Genomic DNA, 22,335 nt, shown 5'->3' with positions numbered 1-22,335 from the left:
AGTGTGGGCACATGTCCTACATGGCTTAGTCCCCTCCATTGAGGGCCTAATTCCCCCCTCACCACCTCATAAAGGGATCTATTGACAGCCCTTCCTGAGCCCTGCTCACACATAAGTGACCCTCATTGTGAAAATATGTGTACCATCGTTTGGGGCAAGCTGCAGCCTATTGCCCTTCCCTTTAAAATAACAACATTTGGCTGAAATGGCATTTTGCCCCCTTTCCTGTCATGATACAGTGACTCAGGGCTTTTCCATCATGTACAGTTTGTAAACAAGGAAACGATGAAAGCTAAGGATTGAGGCAAATTACTGTTGAGCAGCGAGTTTGGTGGTCTCTTTGTTCACATCTGCTTCATCTTTCAGTAACCACTGTGCTATTTTTCTAATGCTGCTGCACGGTCAGGAGGGGAAAACTCTGCAGGCAGACCTAAAACTCTGATCCTCTCCTCATGTTTGACGAGGCTACCTAATCTCTTTTGTTCCACCCCAAGAGTCTATTTCAGGGACAACTGAGCCCACTGTAACAAAAAACCAGTGACGCAAAGCAGGTCATTAAACGCTTCTTCCACTTATTTATTGATGGACACACAGATCAACTTTTTAAGTAGGTTGAGTGGACGCTCCAGTGCGAGTTCAAGGACGAGGCTTTATGTTTGATCTTTGAAAGCAGATGCGATGGTGATAGATGACATTTCAGAATTTAAAATCTACCAGGATACACTTGTGTTAAAAACAGTCAGTATTAGCTAACAGATTATTTTGTAGAATAGTCCTGTTACCTAAGAAAAAAATAATATAGTTTCCAGCTGCTGATAATCCAGAGTCACCTTCACCCAGACAGCAGTCAGTGTCACAGTACAAATTATACAATGAGATTTTTTTTAAAATAATAAAATCATCCCCGGTGACTTTGTATGTGGGGGATTTACACAACATACTGTAACCTTTCACAGAAATGAAATCTACCTCGAGTAGATTTGCGATTAGGTGAGCTGGCACACTTTGCACAAAAAGTAGATGGTATTGCAAAGATGAAATATAAGTGGTTATTAGAAAATATACACAACTAGACCCATTTTTTTTTTTTTAAACCAACAATCATTGTTTAGCACAGGGGTGGGCAATCTCAGTCCACGAGGGCCGGTGTTTTAGATCTCACCTTGGGTCAACACACCTGAATCACATGATTAGCTCGTTACCAGGCCTCTGAGAGAACTTCAGGACATGTTGAGGAGCTAATTTAGCCATTTAAATCCGCTGTGTTGGTTCGAGGACGCATCTAAAACCTGCAGGGACACCAGGTCTCGTGGACTGAGATTGCCCACCCCTGGTTTAGCATGTTAAAAAGCTGATTGACTTGAAGAATAATCTTAAGATGCAACAAATTTCGATGTCCAAAATCTATTCAGGGAAAACCAAAAAAAATGAACAAACAAAAAAAAAAAAAAACAAAAACAGAAGAAATTTCTTCAGAAACATTTTGTTCTATCGTTTATTGTAAGAGATGAAGAGAATGGCTAAAAACACTTGAGACCTTTGACGAAACCGTGCACACTGGCTCCAGACAGAGCAGAGCAGTAGAAAACAACTTTGGCTCTTTTTTTTTTTTTCCCCCAGAGGTTTATCAGGATCCCCGACTCTCTAATCTGACAAACGGACACCTCAAGGGTTAACTTAATGAAACGTTATCAGAGCCAAGCTGTGCTGGTTTTTGCAGGGAGTAGTAAATATGGAAGCTTCGGCTTTAATTGAGTTTCCTGCTTGCAACCTTCATCTGTTAGAAGCTTAAAAATGCTGATGAGTTGCAGAAAAACACCACCCTTTTTTATTGCTTCTTTAATCAGTAAAACAGCTTTAGTTGTGCCAACACAAGCTTACATTACAAATTATAAACAATGTGTCATGAATGACACTGTTAATCATGGTCATGTACATTTTTGATCAATTTAATGTAGCTAGATAAAAACAAACGTGCTTCTCTTTTTTGAAAAAACAAAACATGGGTAACCCAAACTTTTCAGCAGCTGTAATAATAACTAGAATTTTATTGGGCTGCCGGTAAATTATAGATTACAATCACACTAGTAAATCAACTAATCTTTAGTTTCAATTCCAGACCACAATTTTCGATTTTCACTTTAGTTTCAGGTTTTGGGTTTCAGGAATAATCATGAGTCATCATCTATTCTGGGCGTTACTACCAGCAAAATTTGTCTCGTATTTAAGAGATTCTTGTACAGTAGTGCAGAGGAAATAATTTCACACCAGCTGATTTTAGCCACACACACAAAGGGTTGCAGCGAAATGTTTGCCATGCTTCCTGTTTTTCTAAAATAACCTTACTGTGCACATCTGTCTCTGTCATAATGAAAGATGAGGACAGGTCAGAGTCCAGTGAGAGGCAAGCCTCGCACGTCTTACATAATAGTACTCCGACAACCTGTCTGCCTGATTCAAAGAACACTCCCTGCTCTCACGGGGCAGTGGATAAATAAGTCATGAGCTGGAGGATTGTGTGACAACAGTGCTCGACAGACAGTCACAACAACACATGCTGGCAGGAAGAAGACAGCTCTAGGTTTGGCAACTGCTTTCAAATGGGATGCGACTGTGACTGATGGCCCCCGAAGTGTTGGTGTTGATTTCCAAAAAGCTGCAAAACTTAGATGCTAAACAATCAACTCCATTAAGACGTCTGTGTAGCTGTGAAATAGTGACATGCAGAAAACTAATTCACTGACTAATTAAAAGCACTGCAGGACCGCGTCTCTGCAAACCATAAAAATTAGGTCACTTCCACTACATAACTGAGAGCGTGATGCAGACAGAGCTCAGTGCATGGATTCAGGCGCCACACAGTGGTCAGTCTGAGCAGCCTCAGCTACATTTACTGAGTGGGTTATGCTACATTAGCGTCTGCTACAGTTACAGTTCACAGCACTGAAAATAATGAAAAACAACAACAACAACAAAAAGCTACATCAGCAAGATTTATAGCATATACTCTGAAAACAACATGAAGTAGGCTCTGCAGTATTTTTAAAAGTACTATTTATTTTATTTTAAAATATTTAGAAACTTAAGAATCCCAAAGGTTTGTTAAATTCAGTTTTGACAACAAAATTCATCATTTTAGACGCGATTAACTGTGTTAAAGCACAGCTCTATTAAAAGAAAACAAAAACACCACAATTCATTATTAATGATTACATCAGCTGTGCAAAAGCATTCTTCATATCCAGTTCAAATTCCAAACAATATCACTGCATCACTAAAAAACAAACATGGAACCATAAATGGGAAGCAATGGGAGGTATCAATGGTGTCAGCAGAGCATACCATGGGTGTTAAAAAAAAAAAAAAAAAAAAAGTTCACCTCCTTTAGTGGAGAGACACCATCACCCGTATCAGACGTGCTGTGACCTGGGTGAAGCAAGTGAACAAGGTCCTGGAATGTAGTTACAATTTCAGAGTGCCCACAAATTAGTTGTTTTTGTTTTTAAAAGGACACCAGAAGGAATTCTAAGACAGTAATGCATGGTAACAAAACTTTAATAGTTAAAAATCAACTACATAATAAATTAAAAGGTGAAGGGATGACCCTAGATGAGCACAGCACAATAAAGTGTATTTTAATTCAGTCCTGTGAAAGCTTTTTCATGGCTGAATGTGAAGCCGCATCTCTCCACCTTCTTGGTGCAACACGTTGCACTGTAACTGTATCTAAACACTTCAATATAAAACCGTTCTAAGCACCATGGCTCCCTTTGCACCTGGCATCAACATGCATTCTGGCTGCATTTAAGTCCAACAATCCACATCTGCAGTCGCTTGAGGCACTAAAGATAAATAAGCAGGTTTGAAAGTAAAAAGCGACAACTACCAATGTGGAAGCAAACAATGCGGAATGCACATATATGGAATGTTTTGGTTGGGCTCTGTGTCACAGTGTTTCAACACTGATGGCGTTTATATCCACCAGATGCAGAAAAAGTCGTCTTTCTTTAACGCTGCTGCTAAGCATAGTGTGAGCTGCAGTTTCTGTATTGCTTTGTTAAACCTGATTAACCTTAGATGTTTACACGCAGCCCACTGGGGTCAAATCGCTGGAATTGGAAAATGTGGTGGATCATTATTTGCTTGATGTGTTGTTTTGTGTGATGTGAAGCTGAAGTTATGATTCATGCTAATGCCAGATATCATAAGAGCCTGTGATGCCATTATCATCATTAGCTCTAATGTTGTATAATATCAAATAGCTATATAAAAGTCCTGCTTTGACAAAATCCATTTGCATGTTTTTGTGGTTATATACATTTATAATAAAAGTAACCAATATCACCCTTTTTAGTTTTCTCGAATCAGAACCACACGCACCATTTGGAACTGACTGAGGGTTTGTCTGTAAAATGATGCCGGGGGTGGTGAATCTCCCACATTCAGACTGACAAAGTGTCTGTTCTGTGGTAGGTTGCTCAAGCTTCAAACTCTGAAGTCATACTTATCCTGTAGTGTGAGTAGGCAGAAGAGGAAGGAGGAGGATTGGTGGGATCCAAAGTCTTCGGAGGAAGTTCGGTAAGTATGTATTCGGGCAAGGCCTCTGGCGCTCCCATTCCCAAAGTATATTCCTGAGTGAATCCATGCATAGTAGTGGCAATGACGACGAGTGCGTCAGTGGTCACAGAAATTGCTCGCGCTCACACCCACGCACGTCGCTCACAGACAAATAGTTAGTTCATTGTTCACTGGCTCAAGCAAGCTGCTAGTAGTTGAGTAGGCGCTCCCTTTCTGTGCCAGACCAGCGCTTCTTAGCGGCAAACACCTTTGCTTTGTTCACTGACGGACCTGTGAAGAGTCAAACACGTTAAAGTCAGTATAAACAGCCTCTATATTGGTGCACTTGTTTCTTCTATTTACCGCATTACTGACCTATATAGCTGAGCAGTACAGGGAGGAAGATGAGGCCGTGCGCCGCCCCCAGCAGCACTATGGCCAAGTACATCCTAAAATAGAAGACCTGGAAGATCTGCGACTTGGAAAGTGCCAGAATTAAGATGCCTCCAAACTTTGTTAATGTGATCCCACTGAAAACCTGCAGAAAGAGGAAAAAGTTACATGAGGCAGTGATAATTAAAAGTAAACGTGACCCTTTCATCTAGCAGTTTTTATGAACTGCATTACCAAAGTGCCAAAATTATTCTTTAAGCCAAAAGAGATCATAATACGACGCCCTCTTGTGGATTTAATGAGAGGTGAAAAACTTACTGAGCTGCCCATGTGAGCTAGGGCCTCCTCAGCACGCTCCACTCTGTTGTTCTTCACGCTGACGGTGAAGGCTCGCATGATGTGACTGCAGAACTCCACCGAGATCCCACAGCTCTGCAACAGAGGACAGGAAACACCTCAGCACCACCAACATGAACATTCAGGAGTTCTATTCTGTGTGAGGTTTTCTAATGTTTTTGTGTTGTTGTTTTTTTTTAATTAATACAACATATTACTTTGCCAACACATCTGCAAACCTTTAGGGACACTGTTACATTGCAAAGACAAAATCCCTGATTGGAGGACTGAAAATGTAAACAGTCCCAGTTTAAAGGGTACAGCGTGTGAACCAGATGCAAACAGGAACAAAACTTGACTACACCTACATTGTGTTCCATTTCACCTATTCTACAGTAACAATTGGGGAAACAGTGGCTGGAGGCAGCAGCACAAAATGACATCGGCCATGGCAACCTTGCTTTTATATACAAATATAACGAGAACACAGTCAAGCTGGCAGCCACCGGGATCACTGATTGCAAAGATGTGTTGCCAATCTATAGGCGTTTAACAGTGAGAGAATTCTTTGGAAATTTGTCTCACTGATTGCAGTCAGACTGTGATTGTTTGAAGACAGGTTGCCTCCCACAAGGCAATCTGTGCAATTGACTCAAGTAGCTGCTGGAACTGCTTACAATGAGTTGCTGGATGTTAAAGTAAAAAAAAAATAAAATAAAGAATTCAGTGCAGATTTTACTCCTATTTGCAAAAAAAAAAAAAATCGGCATTTTTCTTTTACTGTGACTGAGCTATTAAAGGTTATATCTTTAATAATATCACAAAAAACAACACCTATATAAAACACTTAACGCTCAATGAACCAGTATATTAGGATTAGTTGTTACTGTATTGTGAAAAGCATGCAATAGAAAACAAAATCAACAAAATCTGGGTTTAAAATACAAAGCTTTTTGGTTTTCCACTGTATTAAAGTGGATATTTTGGTTAAATGATAGACTTTCACATGATTACAGTGTAAAACAGGCTCACTCTATCAAACCTAAACTCCGAGTCCAGTGAATTCAAGGTGCTCTTACCATAACCAGGTTCACAAGTGATACTGCATTGAGACTGATGTCCCACAGCCACATGACACCGAACATGTTGACCAGAATCATCGCGATGGTAATGCTGACCAGCACGCCTGCCCACAGCTCGAAGCCCAGCAGCACTGTCGTCACCACAAATATGGCTGCCAGCGAGACGCACAGGTTCAGAATCGTGTCATTCATGATGGTGAGGTACTGCTCGTAAAACACGTAGAAGACGCTGCAAAGGAGGAGAAGACACATTAGTTAGCAATAAACTGTTATCTCAATAGATAAAAGAGTTTGTGTTTAATACTTGTATTGAAATATTGGTCTATATGTTTAAAAACAACAAGGAACTGTCGCTTTATTACATTGCATTTTTAAACTAGTTACCAATCATCCTGTTCTGACAAACAGCAAATGTAATTTCATAAAAAATAAAGTGAAATTTGTAGAGAACAGAAAACGCTTTGATGTCAAACATCTGCATGTTAATGTTAACCTTTCACTGCATTATTCCTCCTAGATAATATTTTTATATTTTGAATTGACCCTGAGGTGCGGTACCCATTTTATTTAGCCCCCACTCCTGGTTTAATTAGTGCTTCCCACCTGTTTTTGTACTTCGTTAATGCTTTATATCAATAACTTATTGCATTATTGTGAAGCACTTTGGTCTACCTTTGGTTTTAAATCTGCTATATAAATAAAATTCTACTGTATTGTATTGCAATGTTGTTTTCTTTGCTGTGTGTTTATCTACAACCTACTTCCCCACCTCTGATAACCCTAAAGTTTCAGTTCAAAAAATTCAGCATACACCACCATAAACCAGAAAACAGTGGCTGAAACTGAAAACTTTTCATTTGGAACAAACTTTAATAAAGAACTATAAAATGATTTATATATATATATATGCGCGGCAGGTTGATACGATAGGTCTTACCTGTAGGCGAAAACTTTGTGGTCCATGGACTGACTGATATTTTTGGCCAGGATTCGAGCCATTTTCAGAGCCTCTATATAGTCTGAGGACTCCTTTAGGATGGTGTGGTAAGTCATGAAGTACGTGGCTCCTACCCCTGTGTTGTTGGGATACAGGTCAACTGCGGCAGCATAGGCTGCATGGCCACTAGAGGAATATGGGAAGAAGTGAAACATCATAATCCACAACAAAACTGGTACACAGTGCTTTCAATAGAAGGAGGAGATGTCGACAGAGCTTTAAAATTACCCTTTTCCGCAATTCAGGTTGGGGTTGTCAGACAGGAACATGGGTAAAAAGTGCATGAAGTCTTCTCCTTCAGGCCTCTTTTTTCCACTGGGAGTCATCGGCCGACAGGATACACAGGACGAGTTCACCACTGGAAAAATACATTAATCAGTACATATAATTCTGCACATTTATTGTGACAAAAAACACAAGAACTGAAAACTAATAAAGTAACAAGTGAATGTTTTGGAAAGTCTGATATACAACATAGAAGTGATTAACATACAATATATACAGATCACACTGTCAACATTATTACTAAGATTACCATTATCATCACCATGGATACAGATTCCTGCACCTGTTTTTTGTTTTTGTTCTGAAAAATGTAATGCACCTTACTTTAACCGTTTGAGTTCTTATATTGCCTTGTTGTTTTGGCATGGATTATATGTTTTACAGCCATTGTTTCATATGAAGAACTAGAAATAAAAACCTTTGGCCAGACTGGCCCATTGTAACGGCAGGGTTATGGGGTTATGAAATAAGCGTTCAAAGCACTGAATAAAACTTTACCGGAGGCATTGCAGAAGGCCCCGGTGGTGTTGTAGTACCGACAGCAGGTGGACTGAGGCTTCACCCAGTCAAAGTAGTCATCCAGCCAGGAGGATGGTGTGCTGGCAATGCTTGTGCTATAAGCAGAAGAACAAATAAATAAATAGCTCTGGCATCACAACATCAAAGCAGACAGGTTTCAAAACCTTTGCAGGATCTAAAGTTTAGCAATTGATATATTAATTTACACAAACACTTAAACAGTTGGATCAGGAGCTCATGTCATCCTCAGCTCAAACTTACTAGTTGCTTATAAGTGAGGCTGTGTAGACCTGCTGCACCAGGGAGTTGTTGTTACACCCCACCCCTCCACACACAGCATTCTGACCCTCTGGGCTACTGTAGTTGAGACCTTCCTCTACCACAAAGTAAACAGGTGCTCCAGTGTGGAGATACTCGCTCATGTTCTTGAAGTACTGCAATACATACGAGTCCTAGAGAGAAAGAAACTGTCAGAGCTGCCCGCAGGAAAAAGGATGTGAGACAAGATATCATGCTTGTTCCATGCCCCCACACACACACACAGCTGTGAGAAATGACGACACATTACATGCATGATTTAGCTTCCTGAATGACTAAGCAGCAAACTAACCAGACTACAAATTTCAATGTCACTGCTGAGTGTTGCTACAATCAACCTGTAGACAAACTTTTCCAAAAGTATCAAAATGGTTGAAATGGTGTACATAAAACTTACATCCGGCATGGATAATTTCTGGTCCAGTCCGATCTCAACTTTATTCACCACAGCAATACTGAAGGAGAGCATTCCCACAAACACTGCCACCTATAAATAACAATGATCATGAATGCATGCTCGTGATAAACAATTCTTCAAATCAAACCCAAAAACCTGTTTTTTAGCTAATTATTAAAAGGCAGGCGTGCATGACTGCACTGAGGTACTCACTATGACCGGTCGCACCCACTCTGTGAGGATGAATGGGGCGAAGACTTTCTTGAAAAACTGGAACAGGAAGCCATCTGTTTTGATTTCCTGTCCTTCTGGCAGCGTCACGCAGCAGCAGATATCAAGTCGGTTCCTCTATTAGACACAAACAACAAAGCATTTGATAAGTGTACGTTACCACTACTGACCTAGTCTGAAACTATCAAGAATATGCACTCAAACATTTGTTATTGAGATTCAAATACACTCCAAACTCCACTAGGAAATTTGAACAATAAGAAGAGACATCACTGCACCAATTTCATTTTAAATCTCCTCAAAATTAGATTAAGAGTTTGCTGGGACTGAAACTTTCAGCTTAAATATTTGGCAAAACATCTCCATAAACCCTCAGTCTGTAAATCTATAACTCTGTTCATATGATCGTCTCACCTCTTGCCTTTTAGCGTCCAGACCGAGCAAGCTGACAAAGCAACTGATCTGCAAAAGGAAATCAATAAAAACAGCCAAGCCAGCAAACATGGAGAACGTCCTGACTGCTGGCATGCTGGACAGCGCTCCTGGAAAAGAAAAAGAAAAGATTATTTTATCAGTATGTGACTCACCAGGGCACTTTGACACGTTTTGTGGCCATGGCAACAATTCGGACCAAATAAAAAAAAAAAAAATTAAATAAAAAAAAAAAAAAAAAAAACAAAACAAAAAAAAAAATTATTCTAGCTTTTAATGGCTTTAATAAGTGTAATGGAAACAAACACTATTAGAATCAAGATTCAGACAATCAGCGTTACACAGCCTTGGCATACAGTCAGAAGAGTGAAATAAATAGCACCGTCACTGCCAAGTGACTCAGTTGTTAGAGATCTGAAATAGTCCCATCAGTACAAACAGTGTTACAGAGCATTTATTATACAATCACTGTTGTATGAACACTATGTCAGGGTAGGTATTGATGATAAAAAGAGCAGTTTGATCTGAGAGCTGTCTGTGTACTTGATGTAGTAATAAAGGAAAATTTAATAACCGATCTATTTTACCCAGGAAGAAGGCGACAGTCTCAGAGAAGGAGGACAGAAACAAGCTTGGGGCGATGTCTCCAAGAATACGACCGATCTGCTGGTGGAGTTCTTCCTGTGGCATCCGCTCATCCCTCTGTTCGAAAATACAAACGAAGAACCAATTTAGTACACGTAGCTGGTACAAAAGGGTCCCATTTTTATTTACAGCTCCATTTTTCTATTCTTGGACTCACCAGAGTAGCTTAACATGATTCACCGTCCGAAATAATCCTTATTAATCTTACACTGGGCTTGAGCGCAGCCCCTCAGTTTATCATCCATCTGAAACATGCCATCTTATCTCCCCTTCTATTTAGACCACCCCCTCTTTACTCTGACTTGACTGTCAGCCTGACTGACCTTTTGGCAAACATGGATCACTTGCAGATAAGCTGACCTCATTATCTGAACGTTTAGTTATGCTTATAAGAAAATAAAAAAAATAAAAAATAAAAAAACATAATAGAGAGACAGAAAACTGGACAATAATTTATATTTAATATTAATAAAGGTCTAGAGTAGCACCACATTATATGGCAAACCACTTGTTAATTATGTGTCAGTTTAATGGACTGGATTGAAAGAGCTTACCTGGTATGTCTGTACTATGATAAAGATGTTGTCCACTCCAACAGCCAGCACAAGGAAGGGAATGACCTCAATCACAATGAGCGTTAGTGGGACACCACAGTAGCTGAAGATCCCCAGTGAGCAGGCCACAGAGCTCAGCACAATCAGGATACCTGCTATACCCAGGGAAATCTTAGAGTCCACCTGTAGGGGCAAAAGTATAAAAAGCCCATTATGTGCACACTTTATGCACGACTAGAAAAAAAGCCGCCAATCATGTTGATCCAGTTTAGCTAAATTAAAGTCATGTGTTAAATTCTATGGTCACAAACAGGAAGGAGGAGTTACAAAGCATAATGTGTCAAACTATTTCAGGCATGGATTATGTTCACTGATCATTAAAAGCACATGCACAGTGAAGAAAAAGAATTTAATTTTTACCAGCACTCTTCTAAAGCTGTGGATGTGACCCAGGGCCAGGGAGATGTAGATGAACATAATGCCATAGCTGAGGACCACAGTGCTGATGTCGCTGTTGCTCTCTCTGTTGATCTCATCTTCAATGCTCCTCTCTGCACTGAAAGCGATGGTCAGGTTGGGGTTGCTGAAGTTCTTCATAAATTTGATGAACCTGAAATGGAAGCAAAAAACCCAGATGTTAACGTACGAGCAGCATCTTGAGCTACCGTGAGCTTATTGATCGTTTGTTGTCTCACTCGTTTTCCCATGCCCGAGCTTTCTCCAGTCTGACAGTATCATTCAAATAGTTGTTGATGGGAAAAGTGATCACGAGCGCAGTGGCATTGTTGTAGTTTGTGTCTGTAGTGGGGAAAGAAGGAAAACGAAAAACAAGATGCATGAACCACTTAAAATGCTTCTCATTTATCAATCATAATAATTAGGATTACTGAACTGACAGTTATTGCTTAATGTTCCTTTTGAAAAAGTGTACAGATTAAAATGGCTTCTAAATTACATCGTCACAGTTGGCTGAAGACAAAAATGGGAAGTTGTTCTTACTTTTGATTTAGGCTTTATTTGGATGCAACATTTCAGATCTAGTAATGCTCCATATTCTTGCTATTAGTACTTAAGTCATTTGTTTTTCATTTTCTAATTGTAGTACAAGATCAGTTCTAATGATGTTGCACTACACTATAATAAATGCAATGCCACAGTTTATTCTGAATCAACACTACTACAACTGCAACATAGCCCAACACCATCTAAACCTCGCCCCGATACTTGTCTCCAACCTGAGCTGTCCCCTCTAAAGTTATTACAAAACCTATCCTTCCCTGGTAACTCCAACAAAATATTACAACATAAAATGAATAAAATAAAATTAACGTAGGTATTAATGAATTATATAATCAGTCATTTGGAAGGCCAGACATACATTTTCTTCTACAACAATCATGCACTGTAGTACTATTATTATTATTTTTTAATTTCCATCCATCCATCCATCCATCCATCCATCTTCATCCGCTTATCCGAGGTCGGGTCGCGGGGGTAGCAGCCTAAGCAAAGAGGTCCAGACCTCCCTCTCCCCAGCCACCTCCTCCAGCTTGTCCGGGGGAATACCAAGGCGTTCCCAGGCCAGCCGAGAGATATAATCTCTCCAGCGTGTCCTGGGTCTGCCCCGGGGCCTCCTCCCGGTGGGACATGCCTGGAACACCTCGCCCAGGAGGCGCCCAGGGGGCATCCTTGCCAGATGCCCGAACCACCTCAGCTGGCTCCTTTCGATGTGGAGCAGCAGCTGCTCTACTCTGAGCCCCTCCCGGATGGCCGAACTTCTCACCCCATCTCTAAGGGAGAGGCCAGCCACCCTTCGGAGGAAGCTCATTTCCGCCGCTTGTATCCGCGATCTCGTTCTTTCGGTCACTACCCACAGCTCGTGGCCATAGGTGAGGGTAGGGACGTAGATCGACCGGTAAATTGAGAGCTTCGCTTTTACACTCAGCTCCCTCTTCACCACGACTGACCGGTGCAGCGTCCGCATAACTGCAGCCGCAGCCCCAATCCGTCTGTCGATCTCCGGCTCCCTTCTCCCATCACTCGCGAACAAGACCCCGAGATACTTGAACTCCTCCACTTGGGGCAGGAACTCATCCCCGACCCGGAGTGGGCACTCCACCCTTTTCCGGCTGAGAACCATGGCCTCAGATTTGGAGGTGCTGATCCTCATTCCCGCTGCGTCACACTCGGCTGCGAACCGTTCCAGTGCGAGCTGGAGGCCCTCACCCGATGAAGCCAACAGAACCACATCATCCGCAAAAATCAGAGATGAGATTCTGAGGCCACCAAAGCGAAAGCCCTCCGCCACTTGGCTGCGCCTAGAAATCCTGTCCATAAAAATTATGAACAGAACCGGAGACAAAGGGCAGCCCTGGCGGAGCCCATCACCCACCGGGAACGAGTCCGACTTATTGCCGGCAATGCGAACCAAGCTCTTGCAACGGTTGTATAGGGATTGAATGGCCCGTAGCAATGGGCCAGACACCCCATACTCCCGCAACACCTCCCACAGGACACCCCGAGGGACACGGTCGAATGCCTTCTCCAGGTCCACAAAACACATGTAGACTGGTTGGGCAAACTCCCATGCACCCTCAAGTATCCTCGAGAGGATAAAGAGCTGGTCCAGTGTTCCGCGACCAGGACGAAAACCGCATTGTTCCTCCTGTATCTGAGGTTCGACTAGCGGACGAACTCTCCTCTCCAGCACCCTGGCATAGACTTTCCCAGGGAGGCTGAGGAGTGTGATCCCCCTGTAGTTGGAACACACCCTCCGGTCCCCCTTCTTAAAGATGGGGACCACCACCCCGGTCTGCCAGTCCACAGGCACTGCCCCTGATCTCCACGCAACATTGCAGAGACGTGTCAACCAAGACAGCCCTACAACGTCCAGCGCCTTCAGGAACTCGGGGCGGACCTCATCAACACCAGGGGCTCTGCCACCAAGGAGTACCTATTTATATATTTTATAACTTAACAACACTGAAATTTAGACATGTTATTTCCCCGTTGGATTTTTCCTGCTTTTAACTTGCACAGAATTATCTTTCTTCTTTTTTCATTGTTTGTTTTGTATGCATTTCATGGCACTTTTTTTTTTTTTAATTATAATTTCTAATCAAATTTTTGGCACTTTAGGCCCTCCACACCCTGCTACAAATGGAAAGTTTATACACAGAGTACAGTGAGTGATCAAAGACCAAAGTGTTTCTTTCAGCGCAGTAAAACTCAATAAAAGAATAATACAAGAAGCTGTAAACCAATTATGTAACTACTGTAGGGGAGAAAAAAAAACTATTCCCACAGTTCTGGGACAAACAGCAGTAATGATTTGCACTTAGAATTGCTTTTCTATGAAACGTGTTGCATGCAACTTAAATGTACAATTTCATTAAAAGAAAATTCAGAATTGGTGAATACGCAAGTTTCCCCCCCCCCACCAATGCAACAGTTTAACTACCAGGATGGCGTTCAAACAACTTTTAACATACAAAGCTGTGCCAGTATAACCCCCATGCTCTGATTGAAGTTGTAAATGCTCCCAACTCAAATTAATTACCCAAAAAAAAAAAAAAAAAAAAAAAAAAAAAAAGTCAAACCGAAGTCATGTGAATATACTTCACAACTCACCATCGTATCCTCCCAGTGCAAGCCAAGGGAAGACAGGGCCACCAAAGGTGCCTAAACAAGGGTCATGTAGCATAGTGGTGTCGTTGAGGGAAGCCGGTGCACTGCACAAGCAAAGAGAAAACAATTAGGTTAAAGACAACCGTCAGTAAGGGTTTGCAGAAATCTGCGTCACATAAACATCTATTGCACATGACAGCGAATGAGGAAGTTTGAGTGTACTATTTTAAGAAGACACTTTTTTCAGTGACCTCAACTGCACAAAGGAGATTCTTGTTAACTGCAGGCGCCATTTTTCAACTGTTGGTTTGCTTTTTTTAACTTTTAAAAATATTTCTTAGACATTCAACACAAATGTGACAGCAATTAAAACAAGCTGATAAGAAAAGTAAAGGCTAAATCTATCAATAAAACAGATACAAATACTTTTACCTGACACAGTAGAGGAAGTGGTCATGATAGTCAGCCCAGATAAAAAATTCATCTCCCATCAAGTGATCCAGTGTAGCGTGGCTGTTCTGGAAGTAGTTTAGGACACTAAGAATTGTACAGTTGTCATTGTACGGAGCCAGAGGAGCCAAGCAGATGTCCTTCAGGGTAACGGATTCTTGATTATATGAGGCTACGAGGCCTTCAATTTCAAGCTGCAGATCCAGGACCTGGTAAGTTGAAAGAAAATGGAAAAAGAAAGGAGAACCTTTTAACCACCGTATGAAAAATGTTCTTGCTTTTCACGTGCAAAGCTTCCATTTTATCTAACAAAGGAAACAGTGACGTTGTTACAGAATTTACACACTGACAGCATTGTGGCTCGGTGGTTAGCAATGTTGCTTCACAGCAGAACAGTCTCTGGTTGAAAACCTGAGTGAGTCTGCATGTTCAGCCAATGCCATTAATGTGGAATATATTAGCCAAGGATACGCTCAAAACAGAGACACCATGGTGCTGTATTTATTTATTTATTGAAGATAAGAAAGTCGCTTGTGTACATTGGTAGAGCATTAAATCATATCTAACCTCATTGAAATATTTGGATGGTTCGTTAATACCTTTTGTTTAAACTTCTATATAGTTTATGTGTGTCAAAAATAGTCAAAGTAGACTGAACAGGCTTCCAAAATAAATCAGTGTGTGAATGGGTGAATGACTGAATGTAGCGTAAAGCGCTTTGGGGTCCTTAGGGACTAAGTAAAGCGCTATACAAATACAGGCCAATTGTTTTTTTTCAAACCAGTCTGACTTCAACTCACCTGATGCAGGAGCTCTTTGTTCAGAACCGAACCGAATGGGAAAGATCCTCCAAAATACGGATTGTAGGTCTCATTGAGCTTGAGTGGAGTAGTTATGATGAGCTGCACAGTTCTGAAGAAAGGTCCAAAGTGTTTGTCGAAGTAATCCTTCTCTTGACGAGCTTGGCTCTTGGGAGATGACCAGAGCTCAACGGGGTCGGTGGTGATGCGCATGTAGGCCAGGCCCCCAGCTGAGGCTCCCACCAGTACCAGGCAACAGAAGAGGATGAGAAATGGATGCCTCACGCAGAAGGAACCCCAGGAGCTGAAGAGCATCCGCAGGCCATTCTCAAAACGCTCACCCAGCATTTCACAGCATGATGCATTTACTGAAAGGTAGGAAATACCTAGAACTTAGTTTGGGCTGTGTGGTAATTACATTAAGACACATTTGGAGAAATTATGCAGTCTCAATGACATTTCATAGCTGTACCTTGATCAGGATCATCACTGTTAAGTGACAGTGGGTTATTACTGTCCAAAATGGGGCCATACTCAGATGTGATAGCTCTTTTCCTGCAAAGAAGGACAAACATACGATATCATCCAAATCTGTTTTCCACTATGAAATATATTCAGCTACATTATGTACTGCTTGACACAGGAACCAACAGTATACAATCAGAAAGATTTGTTATTTCAATTATTCAACGAATTATAAGATGCAGTTACAATTTCAATGTAAAGCAAGGTGCACGGCACTCTGCCCCCCGCCCTTTTTCTTTTTAAATTTGCTTGATCAATTAGTTTATGACCTTTTGCCTGCTTAACTTCAGAGAGTGGCATTTGCATTTGGAAGTTGCGACTAAATGAATTCTCAGGGCAAGTAAATCAGACAATTCCTATGCTGTAAAAACAACACAGGTTCCTGCTCTTTTCATATGAATGTTTGAGTGAATGAATGAGAGAGAGAATATCAGGAGTGGGCTAAACAGTCTGGTAAACTTATGGGAAAAATAAAATGAATCACAAAACGTGGCAACTTGAAAAGGCTCGAGTTCCAACTCAATGCAAAAGTGGTGGATGCTTGCAGGATCCTTTGAACAGTAGTGATAATTTAAAAGAATCACATCAACTCTTTGGACAGACAAACGCAAAATCAGCATGAGTGACGATGTATTTCCCCAGATGAAAACCAAACCATAAGCAGAAAAACAAAAAACCTGACAACTGAAATCAGCTGCAGTTAAGGCCTGGCAAAGCATCACAAACCTCTTCACACAGTCATCGCCTTTACCCATCATGCGCGTGCAGTCAACCCTCAAGGCTTATCTCGTACCAGAAAAACCCTGCTTAACCTTGAAGTGTGTCATCATACAAATCTCTCCACATCCAACTATACAGTGTGTGTTCAAAGCTAAAAAATTCCATTACCTGTAACACCACACTCCCAGAAGAACTCCAAAAAAGATGAGCAGGAAAGCCATGTAGGAGATCCACATGATGACAGCCATGGCATTGATACCAAGGATGGTCCATGGAGGCGGGAGCGGTGGAGGTACGGGTTTCGGGCCACAGGACTTGGCGCAGTCCTGACAGGAGCACGGACCTGAACCATCGTCCAGGCTTTCGTTACAGGCGTAAGTATTGTTGTTCATGGGAGTGTAACCAGCCAACGGGACATCTAGAGTAAAGACATTGCACATCACAGGACAATAGAGGGATCAGACACTTAAAAATACTCAAACTCAGAAAACTACTGCTTTTGGGGAAGAAAAAAAAAAAAAAAAAAAAAGTACTTGAAAAATACTGACCTGTGAATACTGGATCGATGGGAAAAGGGGTCTGTTGATTCTTGGTATTGAACATGAACTGGATCCAGTTGGTAGCATTGCATGCTTCTGCAGTCTTGCCACACAGAATAGATAAGGCCTTCACATTGCTAGATGGTGCCTGGACATCCTTGCATGCATTGTACATGGCTGGCAGAAGTCAAATGACAATTTTAAAAACAAGGCAAAAAACAAAAAGGTGGCATATAAATAATTAAGTCAACTCCAAATTTAAATGTTATAATTATCAGTCACCAAAAATGAAACAATTACACAAGAATTTGTATAGAACTGATCAAGCTCCCTACTGTTACAATACTGGGAATTCTGGCTAAAAACCTCACCGTTAGAAAATGTTTGTCCAATATAGTATTGCACTGCCATTACGTCTTCGCCAGTAATATTGGTGACATTCATAAACTGACTCTGGTGTGGACTGCAAGTCAGCTCACAGAAGAGGTTCATGAGATTGTAGAAACACGCCGGGCACCTGCAGGCAGCCGCACAGTCAGACAGAAACAAGGAAACAGATTTGCTGCTATAACTCACAAAATAATAAAACAAGTTAAAGTGTAAGAGTCTGTAAAGGTTTCTTGGAGAAAACAAAAGTATGCTGACATAAAATGAAATTCCTTTGGCCTTTGAGCGAGTCCATGTCTAAACCAATTAACTGGAAAATGCAACGTTGACACTTGAAACATGGAAGACTGTCAGTATGCTGTGTGTGCCACTGCAGAGTTTATCATCAGAAATTTTTAAAAAAGGGAACAACGATGCCAAGTCAAGCAGGTCATGTGTTCTGGCAGTTTATTATATAACATCTTTGCGTACCGAGACAGGAACTGAAGTGGCAGCTGGAGACTGCCTTTGAGGGTTCGCAACTGGTCAACGTTGCAGCAGAGACTTTTGTTTCCATAGTCGTACCCAGGACAGAGCTCCTTCATATTCAAACACAAAGAGAATGACAACACTTTATAAGAAGATTTCTGTAAGAGGAAACCTGTGGGATGCTTTAGGTGTCAAAAAATGTGAGCAATAAGAGAAGAACCCCCCCCCCAAAAAAACATCGAAGGGCTGTACGTACGGTGAGAAGCAGATAACCATCAGGTGGTAGTGGCTTAGGTGGACCAGTGTAGTTGCAGTTGTACTTTTTTCCAGGCACCGGCGAGTTACCGCACTCACCGTACCACACGCAGTGATGGGCCGCAACATGATACTTGTAAAACAAGAAAATCAGAAGTCATTTATTTAGTGATCGCAGCGAAAACTGCAGTGCAAGTTTATGCTCGTTTCAGCTGCACAGTCCAGTACAACATGTTTTTTGTTTTTTTAACTCATGTGACTCAACTTCAATTTTCACCAAGTGATGATATGGTCAAAACCAAGAGGGCAAAGAGAAAGCCCAGACGCATTTAGTTTCTCTAAAGGCTACAGCAGACCATATGACTTTGTAGACCAATGACCCGACTTCCTTTAGATACATTTCCGCCTCAAAGACTTTCAGAATGAGTGTGCTTTGAGGGCTGCAGATATTTATGAAAAAAACAACAACAACCAAAAAACTAAAACTGTGATTAAATGTAATTGATAAAAGTTTACAAGATTAAATATCAACTCAGGATGTTGGAACGAGACTTGAAACAGTGGCAGCAGTTAGAAATGCTAGCACTTACACAGTGATTTTTTTTTTTTAAATTCGTCTCACTCACTCTCAATCACTTTTTTCTATAAGGTCTAATATTCGCACACACCAACTTAAACTGGGGTTCAGCATTGTGCCCAGGCTGGGGCTAACTGGGGAATCAATCCACCAACCTACCTCCTGAGCCACAGCAGAAGTGGGTGGCCCTTACGAGCGTTCAAATATGTGTGAAAAGAGACCACCCCTTAACAGAGCCACATTTATGTATTCTTGTATTTGTGTTTGAGAGTAATGAGAGTTCATCGGTACATGACTGCAGATTCTCACTTCCCTTACACAAACGCAAAGAGTGGCCACATTTGTCTCTCTCCGTTCCTCTCCTGTCATCCCTCCAAGAGGGTGAAGAGCTGAAGTGAATAGAGGGAGGTTTCCTTGCTTTCACTCCTCTCCGCCAGCTTTTCCTCCAGCAGACTGTGTGACTTTCATTGAAACTGCTTAAGGGGATTTAACAAATTTGGATGCAGACGACATTTAACAGAGTTAAATATCAGACCGGGTCTCATTTCCTGTGTTTCTAGTATCTTGTGCTTTGTATGTCTGAAAATAGTCACTTCACTTCTGCAATCATGTTTTCTTTTCATCTGGTATTTTTAGGAATACCCTTTGAAAAGCAGACAGACACATTTCTCAGTTTTTGTTTTCCAATCAGTCAACCATGGAGAGATACTCTTACATAAAGATTTAAAACTAAACTTTTTTTTTTTTCTGTTTATTCAGCATCAGTGCGCTCTCACATGCTTTTTGCTTTCCGATGAGTAACTTAAGGAAGTTGATTCACTTACTCCACAAACTTTTATGGGAAAGCCTGTCACACTTTGTCCTACTCGTGTCTTGTGGTGCGAAGATGACACTTGACATTAGAATATCACTAAAAATTGAAAGTGCAGCCAGAGCTAGTGACCAAACTCTGCATCTATCAAAATTAAGTTTTGTTAATTCAGGGTAAAAAGCAAAAACTCCGCCTGGGAATATTCAGAGAAATTCACCTCAACTCAGGAGCCATGCACACTCAGAGCCTTTGCTAAAATACTTTCAGCTTCATCCACAGCAGCCACAAATCAATACTCTTTCACTGATTTTGACATTCCTGCTGCTTCTGTCAGGATATCTTATCCTAAAGAGGTAATGATTAATCAGATTCTGGTGTTTTAGCAGGATTTCAAAAAAGTGCAGTCAGTGGACTGACCTAATTACATCATGAGGAGAGCAAACAATGCAGTGACAGTCAGGAGCTGGGAGGCTTAGCATTATCTACATCTGATTAAATCACAGACAAATTCTTTTTTTTGTCTGCTTTGATCAAAAATCTCTTAAACTGATCTTAAATTATTTTATGGGTATTTCTTAAGGAGATGCAGTAATTTAAACGTTTATCAATACATGCAGAAGTTGAAGCTGGCACACAAAACTGTGCTTTTTTTTTTTTAATGTGAATTGATGTTAATCTCAAAATAAACCCCAGTAGTTTCAAGTTTCATGAGCGTCTGTATTCTCTCATTGCACTATTTTTTTTTTACCAGCTCCGCGGTTACTACATCAGCTACATGACGTGTAGTTCAAATACTTGATACATCCAAATAAAAAGCGAATTTTTCACCACAGCTATTCCTTCTAACTAGCTAGCTTTTAACTCGCAGGTTTTGTTCACCCTTTGACAGGCTTGAGATTTTAGCGACATTTATCATAGCTGTGATGACATTTCGGGAGCCATTAGTCAGCACACAAATCTGGTTTCGACACTCGCTGAACCTGGAACCTGGAACCTGTACACGCACCGCCGGTCTCATGTTAGTCCGCCACAAAGCAGCAGTACTAACCCCAGCTATATGTTCAAACCGACATTAAGCCAATTATCGGCTAATATTGTCTTCAATATATGCAAAATAGGTTGAACACTTTTAATAGCTTAACTCAGCCTAAATCCGAGTTTCCCTCGACAACTGATAAACAAACACTAGCTACGCCTGAGCTGAGTCATTAAACAGTCACGAGAGCGGTGAGGTTAAATCAAACTTACCGATCTAAAATAACCCTCGGCCAGGAATATAACGAGGAAGAGCAGACTTAAGAAGCTTCTCCCTGCCATGAGCCCCATCTCGGTGCCTGAAACGATCAAATTCAACTGACTTGCTCAGGTAAACTTCACATTTCCTCACAACTGTCTTCTTCTTCTTCTTCCTCCCAATATTTATTTGGGGCGGAGATAAATATTTATCCCAGCGCTGCCCCCTAGCGACGAAGATGACCCACTGCACCACGAAGGCCACGAAAGGAACTTCCCCATTTAATTTAATAATCCCCGTTACCTTTTTTTTTTTATTGTCTTCACGTGAATTCACATGATTAAACTAGGGATTAGAGTGTTCTTGAGTCAGATACATTTGGGTTGTAGTGATAGACATCTTCTTGCTACAGCTTACATAATAAATGATTTACCTTATTTTAAGACAATAGAAAAATTATTTAACCTTAGCTTATAAGGGGAAACCACATATACCTTATAATAAAATCTAACATTTTTTAACATCTATGGAACATATCATACAGTAGTCAATCATCCGTATCAGTTTACCACTCACAGCCCTACCCTGACCTATGTCATAAATATAATCATTAAAAAAGAGACTGTACTTTATGTAAATATGTGTGCCAAGAGTTTGTTTGTTTCAAGATTTGTCCCGGGGTTGATGTGGCATTCCTTGGCCTTCCTTTTCCCAACTATTTTTAAACACTGCCAACCAGGAAGTGAGCATTTCTATTTTATTCTGATACCACAAACCACATGTGTTTTCAGCATTCCTTTGAAACACACAAGTTTGAATATTTTACCAAAACAGGGCAGAGTTCTGGCTCATGTGTCACCTGAACAGCTTTACATTACTGTTATAATTATGTCTTCTGGAAATGTCCAAAGACAGGACAGAAACTTCAAGAAAGCAGAGGATATTTCCACATTTCCCCTGAAGCCAAACGATTTAATTTACCTTTGATCCTGCTGTGATGTTAGTGGCTCTCTGCAGTCGCAAATCTAATTTAAATAATTCTTTCCTGCAGGCTGACGTTTTAATTTCAAGTTTTTCTGCCCACAACCCAGCAGTCATTACCTTATCTCATGTCCTGGTACTGCAAAAAACCTTTTGTGTTTTTTGTAATGACTCTGTTTCCCTTCACATTCCTAGTTTTTGAGGTCCACCAAAAG

General features: G+C 41.0%; 1 protein-coding gene across 1 annotated transcript; it reads right to left on the bottom strand.

Annotated features, from left to right (window-relative positions):
* Positions 1 to 1,614: 1,614 nt before the first annotated feature.
* npc1 (Niemann-Pick disease, type C1) lies at positions 1,615 to 21,321 on the bottom strand. Its single transcript, XM_040019068.1, has 25 exons — positions 21,154 to 21,321; positions 18,519 to 18,650; positions 18,266 to 18,372; positions 17,779 to 17,924; positions 17,417 to 17,584; positions 17,037 to 17,286; positions 16,096 to 16,178; positions 15,624 to 15,991; positions 14,806 to 15,032; positions 14,377 to 14,477; positions 11,442 to 11,544; positions 11,167 to 11,356; positions 10,747 to 10,929; positions 10,135 to 10,249; positions 9,530 to 9,657; positions 9,098 to 9,232; positions 8,885 to 8,974; positions 8,431 to 8,621; positions 8,149 to 8,264; positions 7,594 to 7,723; positions 7,306 to 7,491; positions 6,366 to 6,597; positions 5,269 to 5,382; positions 4,933 to 5,095; positions 1,615 to 4,848 (listed from the first exon to the last, which is right to left on the bottom strand). The coding sequence occupies exons 1-25, from the start codon at positions 21,229 to 21,231 to the stop codon at positions 4,766 to 4,768; spliced, it is 3,819 nt and encodes a 1,272-aa protein (XP_039875002.1). The 5' UTR covers positions 21,232 to 21,321; the 3' UTR covers positions 1,615 to 4,765.
* Positions 21,322 to 22,335: the final 1,014 nt, after the last annotated feature.

Source organism: Simochromis diagramma, unplaced genomic scaffold, assembly GCF_900408965.1.
Source record: "Simochromis diagramma unplaced genomic scaffold, fSimDia1.1 OVJJ01000205.1, whole genome shotgun sequence".
NCBI lineage: Eukaryota > Metazoa > Chordata > Actinopteri > Cichliformes > Cichlidae > Simochromis > Simochromis diagramma.
Note: the sequence above shows the minus strand (reverse complement) of the source record. Positions and strands in the feature narration are given on the sequence as shown.